The sequence below is a fragment of the Crotalus tigris genome, unplaced genomic scaffold, assembly GCF_016545835.1.
Source record: "Crotalus tigris isolate CLP2741 ecotype Arizona unplaced genomic scaffold, ASM1654583v1 scf7180000024379.1109085, whole genome shotgun sequence".
Classification (NCBI taxonomy): domain Eukaryota; kingdom Metazoa; phylum Chordata; class Lepidosauria; order Squamata; family Viperidae; genus Crotalus; species Crotalus tigris.
In genome coordinates, this window is record NW_024100549.1 from 823,825 (window position 1) to 840,000 (window position 16,176).

General features: G+C 39.7%; 2 protein-coding genes and 1 long non-coding RNA gene across 3 annotated transcripts in view; 1 reads left to right on the plus strand and 2 right to left on the minus strand.

The window, feature by feature from the left end:
* Positions 1-409: 409 nt before the first annotated feature.
* Positions 410-3,010, minus strand: LOC120301349. The gene is made up of 2 exons (XR_005554862.1): positions 2,641-3,010; positions 410-1,452 (listed from the first exon to the last, which is right to left on the minus strand). It is a non-coding gene; the product is annotated as an uncharacterized LOC120301349 (long non-coding RNA).
* Positions 3,011-3,154: 144 nt separating this feature from the next.
* OAZ1 (ornithine decarboxylase antizyme 1) lies at positions 3,155-14,250 on the plus strand. The gene is given in 6 exon segments (XM_039328469.1): positions 3,155-3,416; positions 11,437-11,494; positions 11,496-11,582; positions 11,859-12,031; positions 13,558-13,643; positions 13,784-14,250. Coding segments are annotated over 6 exon segments (657 nt in total). The 5' UTR covers positions 3,155-3,294; the 3' UTR covers positions 13,915-14,250.
* Positions 14,103-16,176, minus strand: part of MYO1F (myosin IF) — an 87,969-nt gene continuing 85,895 nt past the window's right edge. Inside the window, exon 28 of the mRNA XM_039328468.1 lies at positions 14,103-16,007. Within this exon, the coding sequence (XP_039184402.1) occupies positions 15,931-16,007 (77 nt within the window). The 3' untranslated portion in view covers positions 14,103-15,930. The remainder of the gene's footprint in view (positions 16,008-16,176) is intronic.

Consider the following 16,176-nt stretch of genomic DNA (forward strand, 5'->3'; position numbering starts at 1 on the left):
CAGTTTTCACTCTGGTGATCTCTATCTTTATTACTATTTTGTTTTACTATTTCTACTGGTGTTTAATACTCCTTGCCTTGGCTGTAATAAGATATGACTAAGGTTATGAATACATTATTTTGAGATAGAAATAAAACTAAATGATCCATTACTTGGATAAGTGATGAGGAAATAATTTGCCTTATTAAATTTAACAATTGATGATATTGTGTACATATTTCTTCAATATTTGCTGTTCTTTAAGAAGATAGAACTGAGTTTAAAGTAACTCAGATATAAATACTTAACATCATTGGGATTTGTTGTTTTGACAGCCTTTCCTGTTGAAACTGGAACTGCAATAATAGACTAGTATGGTGCAATTCTTTATCTCTAATTCCCACAGTAGATTAATATAACAACACTGAAATTATATGAGAGCATTATATCATGTTGTTAATATAACAAAAACAGAAATTAAATGAGCTTAATATTTATCTTTCCAGACAAAAGGGATGTTTATCTTAATGTTCACACATGCCACATTACTGCAACCAATTCTATAGAGTGGGAACAACTAAGCTTTAGGCATATCAATGATTGGATGAATAAAAAAGATCAATATGGTGGAAACATCCAGAAAAGAAAAAGTACATTAGACAAAAAAGTCCTTACAAGTGCATCCTTCTATATTCAGTGAAACATAATACATAAGATATCATCAGATTTTATTAGACTACAAAAAAAGGAAAAATGTTTTGATCCAAAATAAAACATGGAAAAAATCCAACTATCTACTTTTCATCACAATGATGCTTCTTCTCGATGTAAAATTACACATTTTGTTTAAACTGGACTTAATCAAGCATTTACTGTATCACCTATACAAAAATAACTAAATAGAGTATATTTTTTATTATTTACATTCTTATTTATAGGTCTACAGAATTGCTAAGGACTTTTGACAATGTACAGGTAAGATACAACCAAATTGAATAAAATATAAATTGTAAGACCCATTGAATAGTTGAAACTGTATAAACCTGAACTACGCTTTCTGACACTATGGTGTCTGTTGTGTCCCGAGCCTGCACAAGCAGGCTCGGGACGTTGCAATGGTACCGCGCATTCCAGAAGCTGCCCGGGACCAGACTGAGTGGCGCCAGCTTTGTGCGCATGCGCAAGGTGCGAAAGCGCTCTGATTGTTGCCACTGTGTCCGGGGATCTGGTCATATAAAAAGAGGCCTGCGTGCCTTTGCTCGTTGTTGGTGTTTTGGCTGAAAACGAAATAAAGAGCTGTTTAGTACAAGATGTGTCTTCATCATTCGCCATTGTTCGAAGGACTTAACAGTGTCATCTTTAGCATCTCAGGAAGATTCTCTCCCCCCCCCCCATCCTGCTATCTGAAACAGTTTTAACTAGGGAGAAATCAATCACTTGTAGGATGTTTTCTGCCACTACGTCCACATTTTCCTGTTAGGGAAGAAGGAATAAAACAATTAGCAAATTGCCTGAAGCTGTCTCACAGTAGGGTTCTTTACATTTGATAAATTCACATTTGATGGTCTTGACACTCTATTTCTGCTGATGCAGCCTAGGATTGCATTTGTGCTTTTTAATGGTTGCATCACATTGTTTGCTCACATTCAGCTTGTTATTGACCAAGACTTTTTCATATATATTAGTAATGAGTATGGTTTATTCTCCAACCCATACTAATGCATTTGATATTTCCTATTCAGATACATCTATTGGATTTTAGCTTTTGGAAATTCATTTTGACAAAACAGATTCCTATGGAAGCTTTGCAACAATTTCATTTATAAAAATATAGTCTTTCCTTCTTTCTAAATTATTCATTAGTATTAGTAATATTCAATGGAACAGGAAGAAACTTGAAATAGATGGCTTTTTTCTGATCCAGTTTATTTTTGCCTTATAAATTATGAATTGATGAAGGAGATCCTCCTTCAGGATTTTAAAAAATGAACTATTTCTTTTAAAAAAATAACTAAAAATAATTTAAAACAAATTTAAATAGTTTAAATTAAAAATAATGTAAATATAATTATGATTATTAGTTTTGGCTACCATGGTATATGTAAGGGCTTACAATGAGAACTGTGTCCTGGCTCCTGGGGCCACTGAAGATTGGAAGGTTAGGGAATTTATAACCGAATTCTTCCTTCAGGAGTTCAAGGCAGTATACATAGTGGACTGTTGAAGGTGATTTTTTATTGCATGCTGTATTTTTTTCTGTGCCTTTTCTGCCACGGCCTCTGCCTTGTGTAACATTCTCCCCCACCCTTAAGTGAGGTCATCTCCATCTCTTATTTTCCAGAAGTCCCTCAAAATCTGGCTTTGTCATCAGGCCTGGGCGACCAGTGGGATGTTGAGGGGCTCTGTTGATCGAATCTCGCGCGTGCTTTTTTTTTTTTAATTTTTTTTTAATATAACCGCGTAAGATATTTTTATTGCTTTATACTTTAAGGGGTGTACTCCGTCCAGGGTCACGTTTTGTAAAATGGACGGCCATATAGATTTCATAAATATTTTTTTGCCATTTCAGGGAGGGGGTTGATAGAGAATAAACGGCCCCCTGGGGATGCCCTGTTTTCAAGCTTCCGCCATTAAAGCCTTGACCGTGCGCAAATTCCTCACCTTCTGTCCCCGCTTGTCGTCGTCCCCTTCGAGAAGGGCACCTTTCACAACCAATTGAATGCTAAACTTTACGTTCCTTAAGCCAATGAGGAAAAAAGACAACTTTCCACGTGGACCCGCCTACTGTAGACTAACGAATACTGTACTACGGTATGCGCCATTTGAACCAATACTCTCTTCCCTTTTCTTCGTCTCGGCCCATCAGCCAATCAGAAACGCTTTCTTCCCCACTTGCACCCCCCCCCTCAAGGCGAGGAGGTCGGAAGAGAAAATACTGTTTATCTCAGAGAGACCGCACGACCGAATGGTGAAGAAGAGGGAGGGGGCGTGGTCTTATTCTTTCACGAAGCATTGGCGAGGGAGCGGATTCGAAGTGGGAGGGTGCAGTTCTCAACACCGGAAGTAGGCTGGGCTTTCGTTAAATACAAGTGGGCGCGCTTACGCAATTCTACGCCACGGATGGGCGGGACTATCTCCGCCCACTGCCATATAAAGGCAGTTGGCCGTCCTCCGCCGCCCGCCATTTTGTGCTGCCGAAGAGAGGAGCACGAAGGAAGTCCTTACCAAGAGGTAGCCGAGAAGGAGGGGGCTGGAAGGAGGAGGAGAAAAGGGCAAAGACCCGACCGGGGGTTCGGCGACCAGGGGGCGGCCCGGATGGTGAAATCCTCCCTGCAGCGGATCCTCAACAGTCATTGCTTTGCCCGCGAGAAGGAAGGAAATAAAAAGACCAGTATCGACACCATGCCCACCCTGCCCACCAACGCCGCTTTGAGGAGGTGAGGAGAGAAGAGGAAAACGGCCAAAAAGAACAACCCCGCTTTGCCTCACGCTCCGCGGCCTAGTCCCACGGCCTCGCCCTACGAGCCCCGCCCAGGGACGCGGGGAGGGGGCGGAGCCAGCGGGACCACGCCCCCTTTCTCCTAGCAACCTGGGGTAGGGCGAGAGGCTCGGAAATCGATGTCGCTCTCGTTGCGGGGGCAAATTGTGCCGCTTCGAAGTTCCGCCATCAGGAATCGATTTTCCCAAATTAGGAGGAGGAGGAGGGATGCGTGTCTCCTGCGATCCCCTTCTATATATATTTCGTTTAGTTTACAGGGCGCGGCTATTGGGATTGCCGTCCAGTTGCCGTTTATTAACCCTTTGTGCCCCGACCCCTAGTTGCAAGAGCTTCCAGAACAGCTTGTGGGAACGGGGCAGGCCGAAACCCTTCCGTCTTAGCAGCCGAAACTCTGGCATATAAAAAAAAAAAGAAGAAAACGTAAGAGTGCGCTTCTTAAGGTTCTCTATAGGAGCTCTATACTTCCTGCTAGCTGTATGCTTTTATTGGGTACTTTCCGACCAGAACAGTGCAGTTGTAAAAAGGGGAACTGATTTTTTTTTTAACACATCAACAGAAGGTGTTTCACTTGCCCTCTTGTCCCTAGATACGGCCTAAGCTGGTGGATGCCTTATTACTGTATGTATTCGCCTTCCAGTCCCCTGCTGGTAACTGCCTGGATTAAGTTCCCGCAGTTTTCTTGTTAAGGTTTTTCAGAAGTGGTTTGCTATTGCTTCCTAAGGCTGAGAGAGAACTAGCCTTAGATCACCCTAGGTCAGGAGTAGGCAACCTTGGCTCTTTTATGACTCGTGGACTTCAACTCCCAGAATTCCTGAGCCAGCATTTCTGGGAGTTGAAGTCCATGAGTCATAAAAGAGCCAAGGTTGTCTATCCCTGACCTAGGTGGTTTTGTACTTAAGATGGGACTAAAACTCAGTCTCCCCATTTCTAGCTTGGTTGCTACCTTACCCAGTAGAGTAGATCAAACTGGCTCTCTGCCTAATTACTACTTGGGTTCAAAGGAGAAAAGAAGATGAAAAATTCTGATTAGTCTCTTGATGAAAATAATTATTCATTTTACCCCATTAAAAAGTACGTGTAATTCCATCAATACAGGGAGAATGAAGTAAAATTGTATTAAAGCTTCATTCATTTTCGGGTTAACTTCTTTTTTCTCCACTTGCATAGAGAAATTTTAGTTTTATATGTCAGGAGAGAATTGGAAGATAGCAGGCCTTTATTGATAAAATTAGTTGCTGTCTGGCTACTCCCTTATTCACAGTGCATAAGTAAGATCCCCTGTAACTTATTCATATAATATCCATTGCCTAGGAAAAATTAGGTCCTATTTGAGGTGATATCTATTACATGAAAACCTGTGTATTTACATAAGATGTTTTCTCGGTTCCACGGTGGGTGCTGAGCATTAACATATATGTTAGTGATTCCAACAATCAAGTAGTTGTAGGAAAAGTATATTTTTTTAGGCAGGAATAGATGCCTCCCCAAGAAGGAACAAAGTTTAGTGTATGTGTGAGTGACAGAATTATGATCATCCATCTTGTACATGAAATGTCCCTATCATCATAGAAGGAAAAATCTTCTTTCTCCCAGCTAATGTGGTTTAATACTTATTTAGATATGCACTAAGATGAAATGAAGGTATTCCTAAGTATACATATAGACATAGTTTGTCTTCATGTGGGTGTTTCCTGCTTCAGCTCTTGCCTTTAAACAAATAAAGATTTTAGTTGATCCATTAGAAAGGGAGTTTTCTTTTTATATATGAAAAGCTGAACCTTTCCCCCCCCCCCAAAAGTGGGATTTTATGTCTTTCTACGCATGCATCCAATCTGTTCCTCTCCATGTGATAATGCCCCCCCCCCAAATTAAGTGAATTGTGGGCACCATGATGAGAATTGAGGAGTAACAGCTGAAAGCAGTTGATTGGCAGGCTTTTCTTACATTCAGATTTTCACATAACAAATGTATGCTATTCAATAGAAGAAAGTTTATTTAAAATATACTGCGATTGGATGAGGGAGAATACGTTTTATTATATGCTTTTCAAATCTGTCCATGCCTGTTTGGTAATAAGAATTGTAGATAAATTCATCTTGAGGGTATCTGTGTAAGAGAAGCTGTTTGAATTTATAACCAGAAGTATCCTGAAATGTTATAAGCAAGCAGTTTGTTTAAATTTAATTTTATCCTTAGCAGATGTTACTTAGCTTGCAAAATGGTAATCATTAGGGCAATCAGCTTTCCAGTTAGAAGCTGAAACTAACAGTGGCCTCTGAAGTCATAATCATGATTACAGGGAAAATGCTTTGGTTCCCCACCATTTTGGGGAAGGAAACAACACATCTTTGCTGCAATATGGACTATAGATTTTTTTTTAAAGATCACTCTCCAGAAAAACTGAAAGTAATTCCCAGCCACCCCTGTATATATGATGTGGCTTCACTTAGTTTACATCATTCTCCTGTGAAAAAAATTATTTGTGTTTGGCTTTGTGGCACAGAATTTTCTTCAGTAATTGATCTGCTCTACAAGCTAAGAACTAATTCCCCCAGTTGTAGCTGAAATCTTTTTTTTCTTCTGAATTTGGGTTCATATATTCTAAGCAATCTTTACTCCTTGGTATAAACAGTGAACTCTATTGAGATCACAATATTTCATTTGTACCATGCAATCTGGGGGGAAAAAAGCTGCTTCAGGGAAAACCCAGTGTTTGGAAATAGGGATCTCTCCTAAAAAGGTCAGTGCAGTGGAGCTGAATCAGACCAGCTCTGAGACTATAATCATTGTTTGAGATAAGCTTAGATTTTTGCTTGGAGCACACTTTTTTTCCTGATACGAAGATTTTCATTGTAATAAGGAAATTACTTTGATGAACCAAGGAAGTTTTTTCATGAGGTATAAAAAGAAGCAGGCCTCTTGGCCCCCAGATAATGAATTATGTATAATCCTCAGCCATCATGATCAATAATTGTGAATAATGGGAGATTATAGGCCATCATCCAGAGCTTCCTGTGGTTGGGAAATTGTTACATTAAGATAGAGCCCATTTCAGCTTGATGGTGCAGTTCATAGAAGAATTTCCTTTTTCTGTTTTACTGTTATTCTCAGTTGTATATGATGGAATAAGGGAAACATTATGAATAAAAGTTGTTTTCGTCCTTGGGGATTCTATGTAAGATGTGCTTTCCTGACCCAACTTGGGACAATTCTAATGTGAATTGTCTTTAGCAGATAGTTGAATTATGTACTGTGATAAAAGTAAATAATTGATTTCCCATCCCCAATAGCCAGATCTGAATCGTCTTTTTAAATTTGATCAAATCTCATTTAGTGTAGTTTCTGCCTGTTAGATATGCAGTACATGAATGATGCTGAGATTTCCCAAGAACTACCATACCTGGACCTTTATACTTTAGACCAGGCACTGGCAGCATTAATTAATGCTACTACACCTAAAACGATGGTGCCAACAGGCAGACTGAAATGAATGGCCAGTATGAGATTTCAGTGTACGATATTTTAGGGATTTGTTTAGCAAGCTTTAAAAGAAAAAAAAGTGTCTTATGTGCTTCAGCAAGAACTGCCTGCCATTTCTCTATATCCACTCTTGGTTAGATTTAAACAAAGCAGGAAAGAACCATTTTTAAAAGTATGCAAAATGGGCTGTTTTACCCATAAACATTTCCCACATAATGGAGAATGGGGCTGGAATACTTCATACCTTAGTTGAATAATGGTGTTGATGAGCAGTCTATTCAGCTTAGTTTTTGTGGAGAATAATGTCAATATCAGATGAAATACCTAATGGAAGCATAATGTATCCCTCAAAAGGCTTTGATTCAGAACTACTGAAATGCCTCAGGACACAATACAGCTTTTGAGTATGGAAGATAAAGATTAGAAAGTAGGGTTGGGCTGAATCTATCTTGCATAACACAGCCCCCTTACCAGAATGTTTTGGCTCACCCGTGTAGGTTAACACTTTGGAAACAAGAGTGAATTCAGGATTTTTGAGAAATTAAGCCCTAATTTAACTGATATATAGCTGACATATTGAACAGAGCAATGTTCAGCTAGTTCAGTGGTTTTTTTTTTTTAGGGCTCCATTAGCCAGCAGGTATTGAAACTACTCATATGATGGAGTAAAATGCTGTTTCATAATGCAAGAGTAGCAATGTTAAGCCCTAATGCCTATTTTTTCTGAAGCTATTCTTCTGGGATTCATTGATTGTTTAATTGCTAAAGTGTATGTACTACCCTTCAAAACAAATTCACAATTTAAAATTTAAAAGAAGTAGTCAAATACATACAAAGCAGGAAACCTTAAGTATTATGAGTGAATCCTAAAACTTTTAATATTTACTCAACTGGTGCAGGGTGAAATTTGCTTCCCAGTGTCACACAGCACATTAATCAAAAAAATTTGCACATAGCACAAAGCTCAGTTGTGTGTAAGAACACACAATGGAAGATGAACCTGTTTGAAGAACCAACATAGTATCTTTAGGGGGAAATAATTGTTTTGCATTTTCTTTTTCTTTTTTTTGAAAAAAAAAAAAGCCTACCACATATGGCAGAAAAATCAGTCTTGTTAAAGCATTCATTTTAGGAATGCTAATTTGATGCCTAGTGCTAAAAGATTTAAGGATTTTTAAAGGGTGTTCAAAATGGTGGATTTCCCCCCCTCTGTTTTGCAAATGGCTGCTGGCAGGATGGTTGTGAGAATTCCTCCGAGGGGGACCTTGATCTGCTGCATCTGCTGTGGTGACGCAATCCCAGTGAGCTTGCAGAATGAAGGATGGTGCAGAGGGAGGGGCTAACAGGAACAGTAGTCGCTGTGGTTGGTGTTAAAGGCAAAATAAATGCTTTCAGATAAGTTGGGTGCTGGTGACACAAAATCACCTCTCTGCAAACAAATGCTGTAAGGGATTTCTTTCAACCTGACAAAATGTTTAAGTTGCATAATCGAATTACCGTCCAAAGTTCTTACAGAATATAATTGCCGCAGACCCACACATTTTTAAAAATAACTTTATATCTATTTAACTGAAAATTATGGGGGCACCTAATAGGTGGCCAACCTATCTTAAGAAAGAATGGAAGCCTTGTGTACTATAATTGCAATTAGGGTCCTAAAGGAAACATCTGACTTTTCTAACTTGGGAGCTTCTGTATAAGTTCCTAAGAATGTTTTGCTTCCTAGTGGCAAACCTACAACCTAAGAACAGCAGACAAAAACTACTAGATGAAACACCTGGATGGGCTGTTACACATACTGTAACCATTCAGATGGGACTACATCTGGAATTATCTGTTTGCAGGAAGGTGTTCTTTTTTAATTTGGCATAGTTGGATTGCGATCTGATTTTAATGCAAAATATATTTACTAACAACTTATATACTGGCCAGCTCAGATAATTTCCAGTTATTTAAAATAATAAAATAGAGAACCAATTCAACAATAAAAACTACATAATATTAAAAAACGGAACAAGATCACCTGGTCACTTAAGAAATCAGGACAGCACTGACCATATTCCAGAAAGCTTCATTAAATGTACTGTATCCCTTGTGAAGCACCCGTAAGCACAGATTCATTCCATAATGGGGCAGCCATAATGGGACCCATCTTTGGATTCATGCCCACTTGTTGCAAAATGGAACCCTAAACTCCTTCCTCTAAATATGCACTTAGAGGTTAGATAGATTTCACTTAAATTCACTGGTCCCCGAAATATCCTGGAGCCAAGCCACATGGAACATTACAGCTCAAGCCCAGCATTTTGAATTGGATTCGGATTCAGTAATCAACTGGAGAATAGATGTTGCATTGCAGTACTACTATTCTGCTTGCTAGCGTCCTGGCTGCTACATTTCTACCAGTTGTAGTTTCTAGATCATTTCCAAAGGCAGGCTGTTAGAATGTGTTACTGTAATCTATATGTAGGTTTACTGTTCTTTTTATCACAGTCTCTGAATACAAAGGTTATGTAATGTAAAGGTTGCATTGCAGCACACAAAGGTTCTGTGTTTGCTTATCAGATCTACCAAAGCTAAGAAGAGAAGTCTGCCCCACTCAGTATATATCCAGGTGTGATTCTGGGGGCAACTGTGCAGTTCCTGGAAGTTAGATGTCCCATGTAACTACTAGAAACTTAGAGGAGGAATGATAGTGAGATAATCTCATCTCCCCATTTGCTGATGGGATTATCTAGAGCTGTGGTTCTTAACCTTTTTGAACGAATTGCCCCCTTGAGTCAGTGAAAGTTGTCATCGCCCCCCTCCCCCAACTTAACCTCTCAATCACAACATAGGAAATAATTTTTCAATTTATGCAAACACTTTTTTTGTTTTCTTTAAAATTAGCATCAGGACATATAGATGCAAATAATTTATTTCCAGTCTTTTTCCCATATCTCAGCTGTGTGAAAATTTTTGGTGCCACCCGTCACTTTATTCCCAAACTTCATGATACATGTATTTCATTATTATCTTATTTATTCAAGACACTTAAATGTAATGACCACTGAAAGCAAAATTCAATTGCAAGAAAGTGAAATGCCCGAAAAGAAAAGCAGTAACATTTAATGATTGAATTACAAGTGAAATTTAAGACGCAAAAAGAAATATAAAAAGAGCATAAGAACAAACCGCAATGCAGGAACTAAGATGAAACAGGCATAAGCCAATAACAAGGCTTCATTTTCACAAATTGTTGACTCGTCAATCTGCATCACGAATTCTGTATTTTTCAAGGTTTCAATAAGCCTTTCTTCCGCATCAGTAGCCATTTCATCAATTCTTTTTGATACGGTGTCATTGATCAAAGGAATCGATTCCGTGATAGTGCTGGGCCCCAACATGGTGGCAACAATCTGTTTCACTGCTGGTAAAATCAGCGTTTCTCCAATAGTGTGAGGTTTGCCACATTTTGCTATCAACAGAGATAACCTCATAGGAACAAATGAGCCCCTTGTCAGCATTGACTGACGATTTTCCAAATAACTTCCCAACAGTGCTGTGACCCTCAAACTTGGCCTTTAAGGATTGGAAAAACGATGCCGGTTTGTCAGCTTTATCCGAATGAATTCTTACCAAATGGTCTTTCAGTCGAGAAGGCTTCATCGCTTCATTTGAAAATGTTTTCTCATAAAGAAGACAAAACGGAAGCTGTACGTTGGAAGGAGATGGAATGAATCCCAATTTTAGGTATTCCGTCAAATATTGGCGACACTTCCTCTTCTTGGCCATGTTGAGAGGTCTTCAAAATGAAAGGCACTACCTGCAAATTAAATTTTCGACTCCACTGGAACACTAAAAAAACACACATGGACATCAATAAACCTAGTTTCAACAGTTATGTTGACATTACAGCTGACGTCACGGGACAGCCACTCTTTCGATGTATCGAAAGAAGCACTCCCCCCTCCATCACTGCCCATTTTGGCCAATGGCGCACCACTATATGGATAGAGGCTGCTGCGCAACGCGCATGAAGATAAGCGATGCATATTCACATATGAACGGCATTCTGTACTGAAGCTAGCTGGAGGAACATTTGAAAACAATTCAATCCACTAATAGCGAGTGAGCTGATATTTTTGTACGACAGATATACAGCCATGCACTGTACGAAAACGTCTCAAAAGTGTCCCCAAAACTTCTCGCTCCATTGCCCCCATATCGCCCCCTTTTCGTTCCTTCGCCCCCACATCGCCCCTTTTCGTTCCATCCCCCCCCCTAAAAAATGAAATCGCCCCCTGGGGGGCAATATCACCCAGGTTAAGAACCACTGATCTAGACATTTCCAACCTCAGGCTTTCTAAGTGCTGGTCTATAACTTTCTGCTAGCTAGGGTATAATGGGTTATTTTTTACCATATTTGGTACATTATGTGAAAATTTTTAGTCTGCCCATGAATTTCGACCTCAATAATATTTCTGTCTTCCTCTCAGTTCCAGGGTGTCCTTCAGTTGCTGTAGTAACCTGGGTCCGGGGCCTCGGTGGTGCTCCTGATGTCCCTCACCCACCCCTGAAGATCCCAGGTGGGCGAGGGAATAGTCGGAGGGATCACAATCTTTCAGCTAATTTATTTTATTCTGTAAGTACACGTCTTCTTTATAAATTGAGATTGATACCGTTTGAATTGTGGAGGGCTTGAGAAGCTTAAAGGAATTGGAAGAGGGTGGTTTCTGGATTAGCTATTAAGAGTATCTGATTTGTACCTAACTGAATAGTGGGCCTGGCAAGTAAGCCAGCACAAGAACTAATCTTGTGCTGTTGGAAAATGTGGGGTACAAGTCCATGCATTGTTTGGTCAGTATGCTTATAGTTCAGGGGATCTATAAATAATCTAAATTCTGCCTTGCTTTCCTAGGATAATCGGCTGAATGTAACAGAGGAAATAACATCAAGTAACAGGACAAGAATCCTGACTATCCAATCCAGGCTGACGGATGCCAAACACATCAGTTGGAGAACTGTGTTGAATAACAGCAATTTGTATATTGAACTTCCCAATGGCTCCTTGCCGGAGGGGAGCAAAGACAGGTAGAGCAAAATAGTTGATTTTGAAATACTCACATTATGAAATAGTTCTTACTATCAGATCAACAGGAAATTTCATAATTTCAAGTAATCATTGGTCCACAGCTGCAAACTGCTATATTCTCAGTACTATGTTTGCAGCTATGTTCTTGGCCTATGTCACGTGCTGTCTGTTTTCTTGTATTCAGTTCATACCTTTCCATGATTACATTTCATGACTCTAGAACAGTGGTTCTCAACCTGTGGATCGGGACCCCATTTGGGGTCGAACGACCATTTCACGGGTGTCGCCAAACGCAGTCCGCCATTTCCCCCCCCCCTTTTCCTTAGCTGTGCTACTCCCTTTTATTCTATTGGCTTTTGAAAGCCAATAGAATAGACTCTCTTGAATAGAGTCTAATTCTATTGGCTTTCAAAAGCCAATAGAATTGTCCAGGCTGTCTCTGCCCTGCTGAGCCTGCCAAAAGTCCCATTCTGCAAACGGTGCTGCACCAGTTGAATAGTCCTCGACTTACGACCGGTTGAGTAGTCCTCGACTTACGACCGGTTGGGGGTCGCGGCATTAAAAAGGTTCAGAACCACTGCTCTAGAAGATATTTGTGGAGGAAGTCAAACTCTATCTAGATCTTGATAGATTTGAAAGTGAATTAGTGAAACTCGCTATTGGGTGATACTGTTTATCAAATTTAGCTGAAACAGTATTGAGTAATTAGAGAAAAAATTATCAGTGCCCTGGGTGTTCAGGAGCAAGAGAAAATGATGCATTTCAATTCTTTAAACTATTTTTCAGCAACTGCATTGAAAGTGTGTTCTGCTGTTGGTATTTGAGCATGTGCTTTTTGGTTTGTAATCATGTGTAAAGCTAGAAGAGCATGAAATTTAAAATGGCCATAAGATTATAGAGCAGAAAGCCCATACACTTATGCATCAGTGGATAAAACAGCCCTCAAAAATTCAAGCAAAATACCATGAAAAATGCATCACCCACATATAAGCTTACCCTCATCTTTTAACTACAGCAATAGGCAGGAAACTGCAAACTGTTATTTATACAACTGCTCAATATTAAGGACATGATCTGAGCTCTGATTCACAGGTGAGCCAATTTTTTTCCAGCTGTATTTTGGAGCTTAAAATTCTTGGCTCATCTGTGAGTTTGTACAGTAGGTGGATAGTAGATTTCCTAATAGTGTTCTTTTTATCTTTTAACCTTTCCCCTATCACGGATCTTCCGCTAGATCAGCGGTTCTCAACCTATGGATCGCGACCCCATTTGGGGTTGAACGACCATTTTACGGGGATCGCCAAACAACGCGATCCGCCATTTTTCTCCCTCGGGCGCACCGCGCATGGGGCGGGGCCACACATGTGCACCGTGCATGGGGTCGGCGCCGTGCATGCGTGCCGTGTCCGTGGGGCGGGGGTCGCCGTCACACAAAGGTTGAGAACCACTGCGCTAGATGAAAATCATAGTTTTGAAATACCTCTTGAGGGGGCGAGAAAGTGTCTCACTCTCTTCCTGTCTTTAGTTTCGCAGTTCTTCTTGAGTTTGCGGAAGAGCAGCTTCAAGTAGAGCATGTGTTTATTTGTTTCCACAAGAACAGAGATGACAGAGGTAAGGAAGCTGGGATGATACCATGTGAGCAGACTGCGTTTCTAAGGGGGTTGTGGAGTGGGTGATGCCTTTGCTTGCGTGTTAAGCCTTGTGTCCTGTATCTCAAGGAATTGGTACTAAATCTCTGGTTTTCCTTGTAGCTTCGCTGCTCCGTACCTTCAGCTTCTTGGGCTTTGAGATTGTGAGACCAGGGCATCCCCTTGTTCCCAAGAGACCTGACGCTTGCTTTATGGCGTACACATTTGAACGAGACTCTTCTGAAGAAGACTAGATTGCAGTGTTTGCCTTTTAGAGCTTGTTCCTTGTCAAAAGATGAATCTGTAGGAATTTTGTCAACATCTTATGCATCAGCATACATGCACACACATAAAATGACTTGCTCTTTGTACGAATTATTGTGACAGCTGCTCTGGTGGTGGGAAAGATGTTGAAAATTTCCAACTTTTGTCATCTTTTCTCTTTTTTTCCCCTGGACTTGTCCGCATGTTGTAATTGTGCAAAAATAAATGCTCACTCCAAATTAGCAATATATTTCTTGGAAGTTTAATATTGTGTGTTTGTGATACTGAAGTATTCGCTTTAATTCTAAATAAAAGTTTATATTTTACTTTACTGCTGGTTTTACTGTTTCAAAACCTTTTCTTTTTAGAAAGGTATTGGCACAAATTGCTATGTAGCGTTATCCTTGGATTGTTGTCTTTCATTTATACTAAAATCTAGTTACAGTACTCCTAACTTGCCTGGTCCATGGCCATGCTTAAAAAAAAAAATCAGGAACCATAATACATACTTATCTACCTTGTTCTGGATTATATAATCCTGACTAGAGCATGTATCTCTCTGTGTTAGAATGTTTGGCATTTATTGGGTTAAGTACTGTCTCCTTAAGAGATGGCTTAAGGGTAATGTAGTTTTAGCTAGTCAGCTATATCATGTTAGCAGGTCAGTGGGAGGAGTTACTAAAGTTCATTACAGGATACACTGGCTACGTGCCAGTTTGGAATGCTTTTGTCTGAGATAAGTATGGGGCCATGACAGGACTCAGATGGTCCCATTCCACGCTACAAACTGGTATGGAGGAAGCATTAATTTCTTACCTATAAGGATGAACAGATCTATGATATCCAGAAGCAACCAAAACTGCAAGTATTTCCTTCTGAATAAAATGTCTATTTTGGAATCATTCTTAAGTTATCTGTAAGATTTGGATTTATAAAGCAACTTAACTCTGGATCTGAACAGTAAGAAATTAATGAATGCTTCCTCCATACCATCTGAGTCCTGTCGTGGCCCAATACTTATCTCAGACAAAAGCATTCCAAACTGGCCACGTAGCCAGTGTATCCTGTAATGAACTTTAGTAACTCCTCCCACTGACCTGCTAACATAATATAGCTGACTATAGTAACTCCTCCCACTGACCTGCTCATATGATATAGCTGACTAGCTAAAACTACATTACTCAGGTTTCTTTCCTGAGTTGAGTATTAATGACAGTTAATATGGGGAGGGGGCACTTTTTACTTGGGCCTGGAATATCCCAAGTTCAATATTTTGGGACCATCCCCTTTTAGTTCACTGTGGGACTAAGATTAAGAGATCCTTCTGCATGTATACCACCATAAGAAATATGGGCTGTAAATCCAGTATTCTATACATACATATTGAATTTATTCTTCCAAGAGGCAATTTTTGAAAAACAAGTAGTATATTAAATTCATGTGATGAAATTATGGGAAAGAAAGGCATCAATTTAATACCACTTCTATCAGTGACATTAAGCCAAATTATTCCATTCATTTTGATACCCCTTCATAAAACTAATTTTACCAGCCATCTTAATAAACAAGCTCTAACGTTTAATAAGTGCCCTATTGGGAAACCAAAGAAGACAAGTGAAATCCTTGTGTTTTAAAATTTGATATTTAATTATATATAATGCCCCCAACAAGATTGCATCGGGTGTCGATACCCAGCAAGCAGTGCAGTACCTCCCACATGTATACAGTACTCCTCGGCTAGTTATTTAAAACATTTCTACATTCTCAACGCTTTTCTTAAGTAGCATCTGAGCACCTTAAAAGATCATACAAGTGGAGAAAAGTACTAGGGCGAGCTTTATGTCTTCTCTCTTGACTAAGTGAGGTTCTTAAACAAAAAGGTTGCCGTTTTGAAATCTATCCAGGTAAGAGTTTCTTTGTGCTTAGCACAATTTGCCTCCATGAAATGGCTAATTTACCCATTCCTATCTTGCCTCTTACTTCCGGTTTCAGACTGGCATTTCTCTTCAGATCTTCTCTACGTAATTCCCAGGAAAAAGTCCTTCTCGGCCATGGAAACGACCCTTCCACCATCCAGAGGGATCTATAAAATAACAACAAAAAGCTACCAATTTAAGAGTCGACTTTTTGAAGTTGAAGCATCTGTGGGAGACTTGCAGTCTTGAAAAGAAATGTCCTGTTCTTTAAAAGGATCTAGAGCTGCTATGACAGAGAGTTTGGAAGGAAACTTTTACACAAGTAGTCCTCGACTT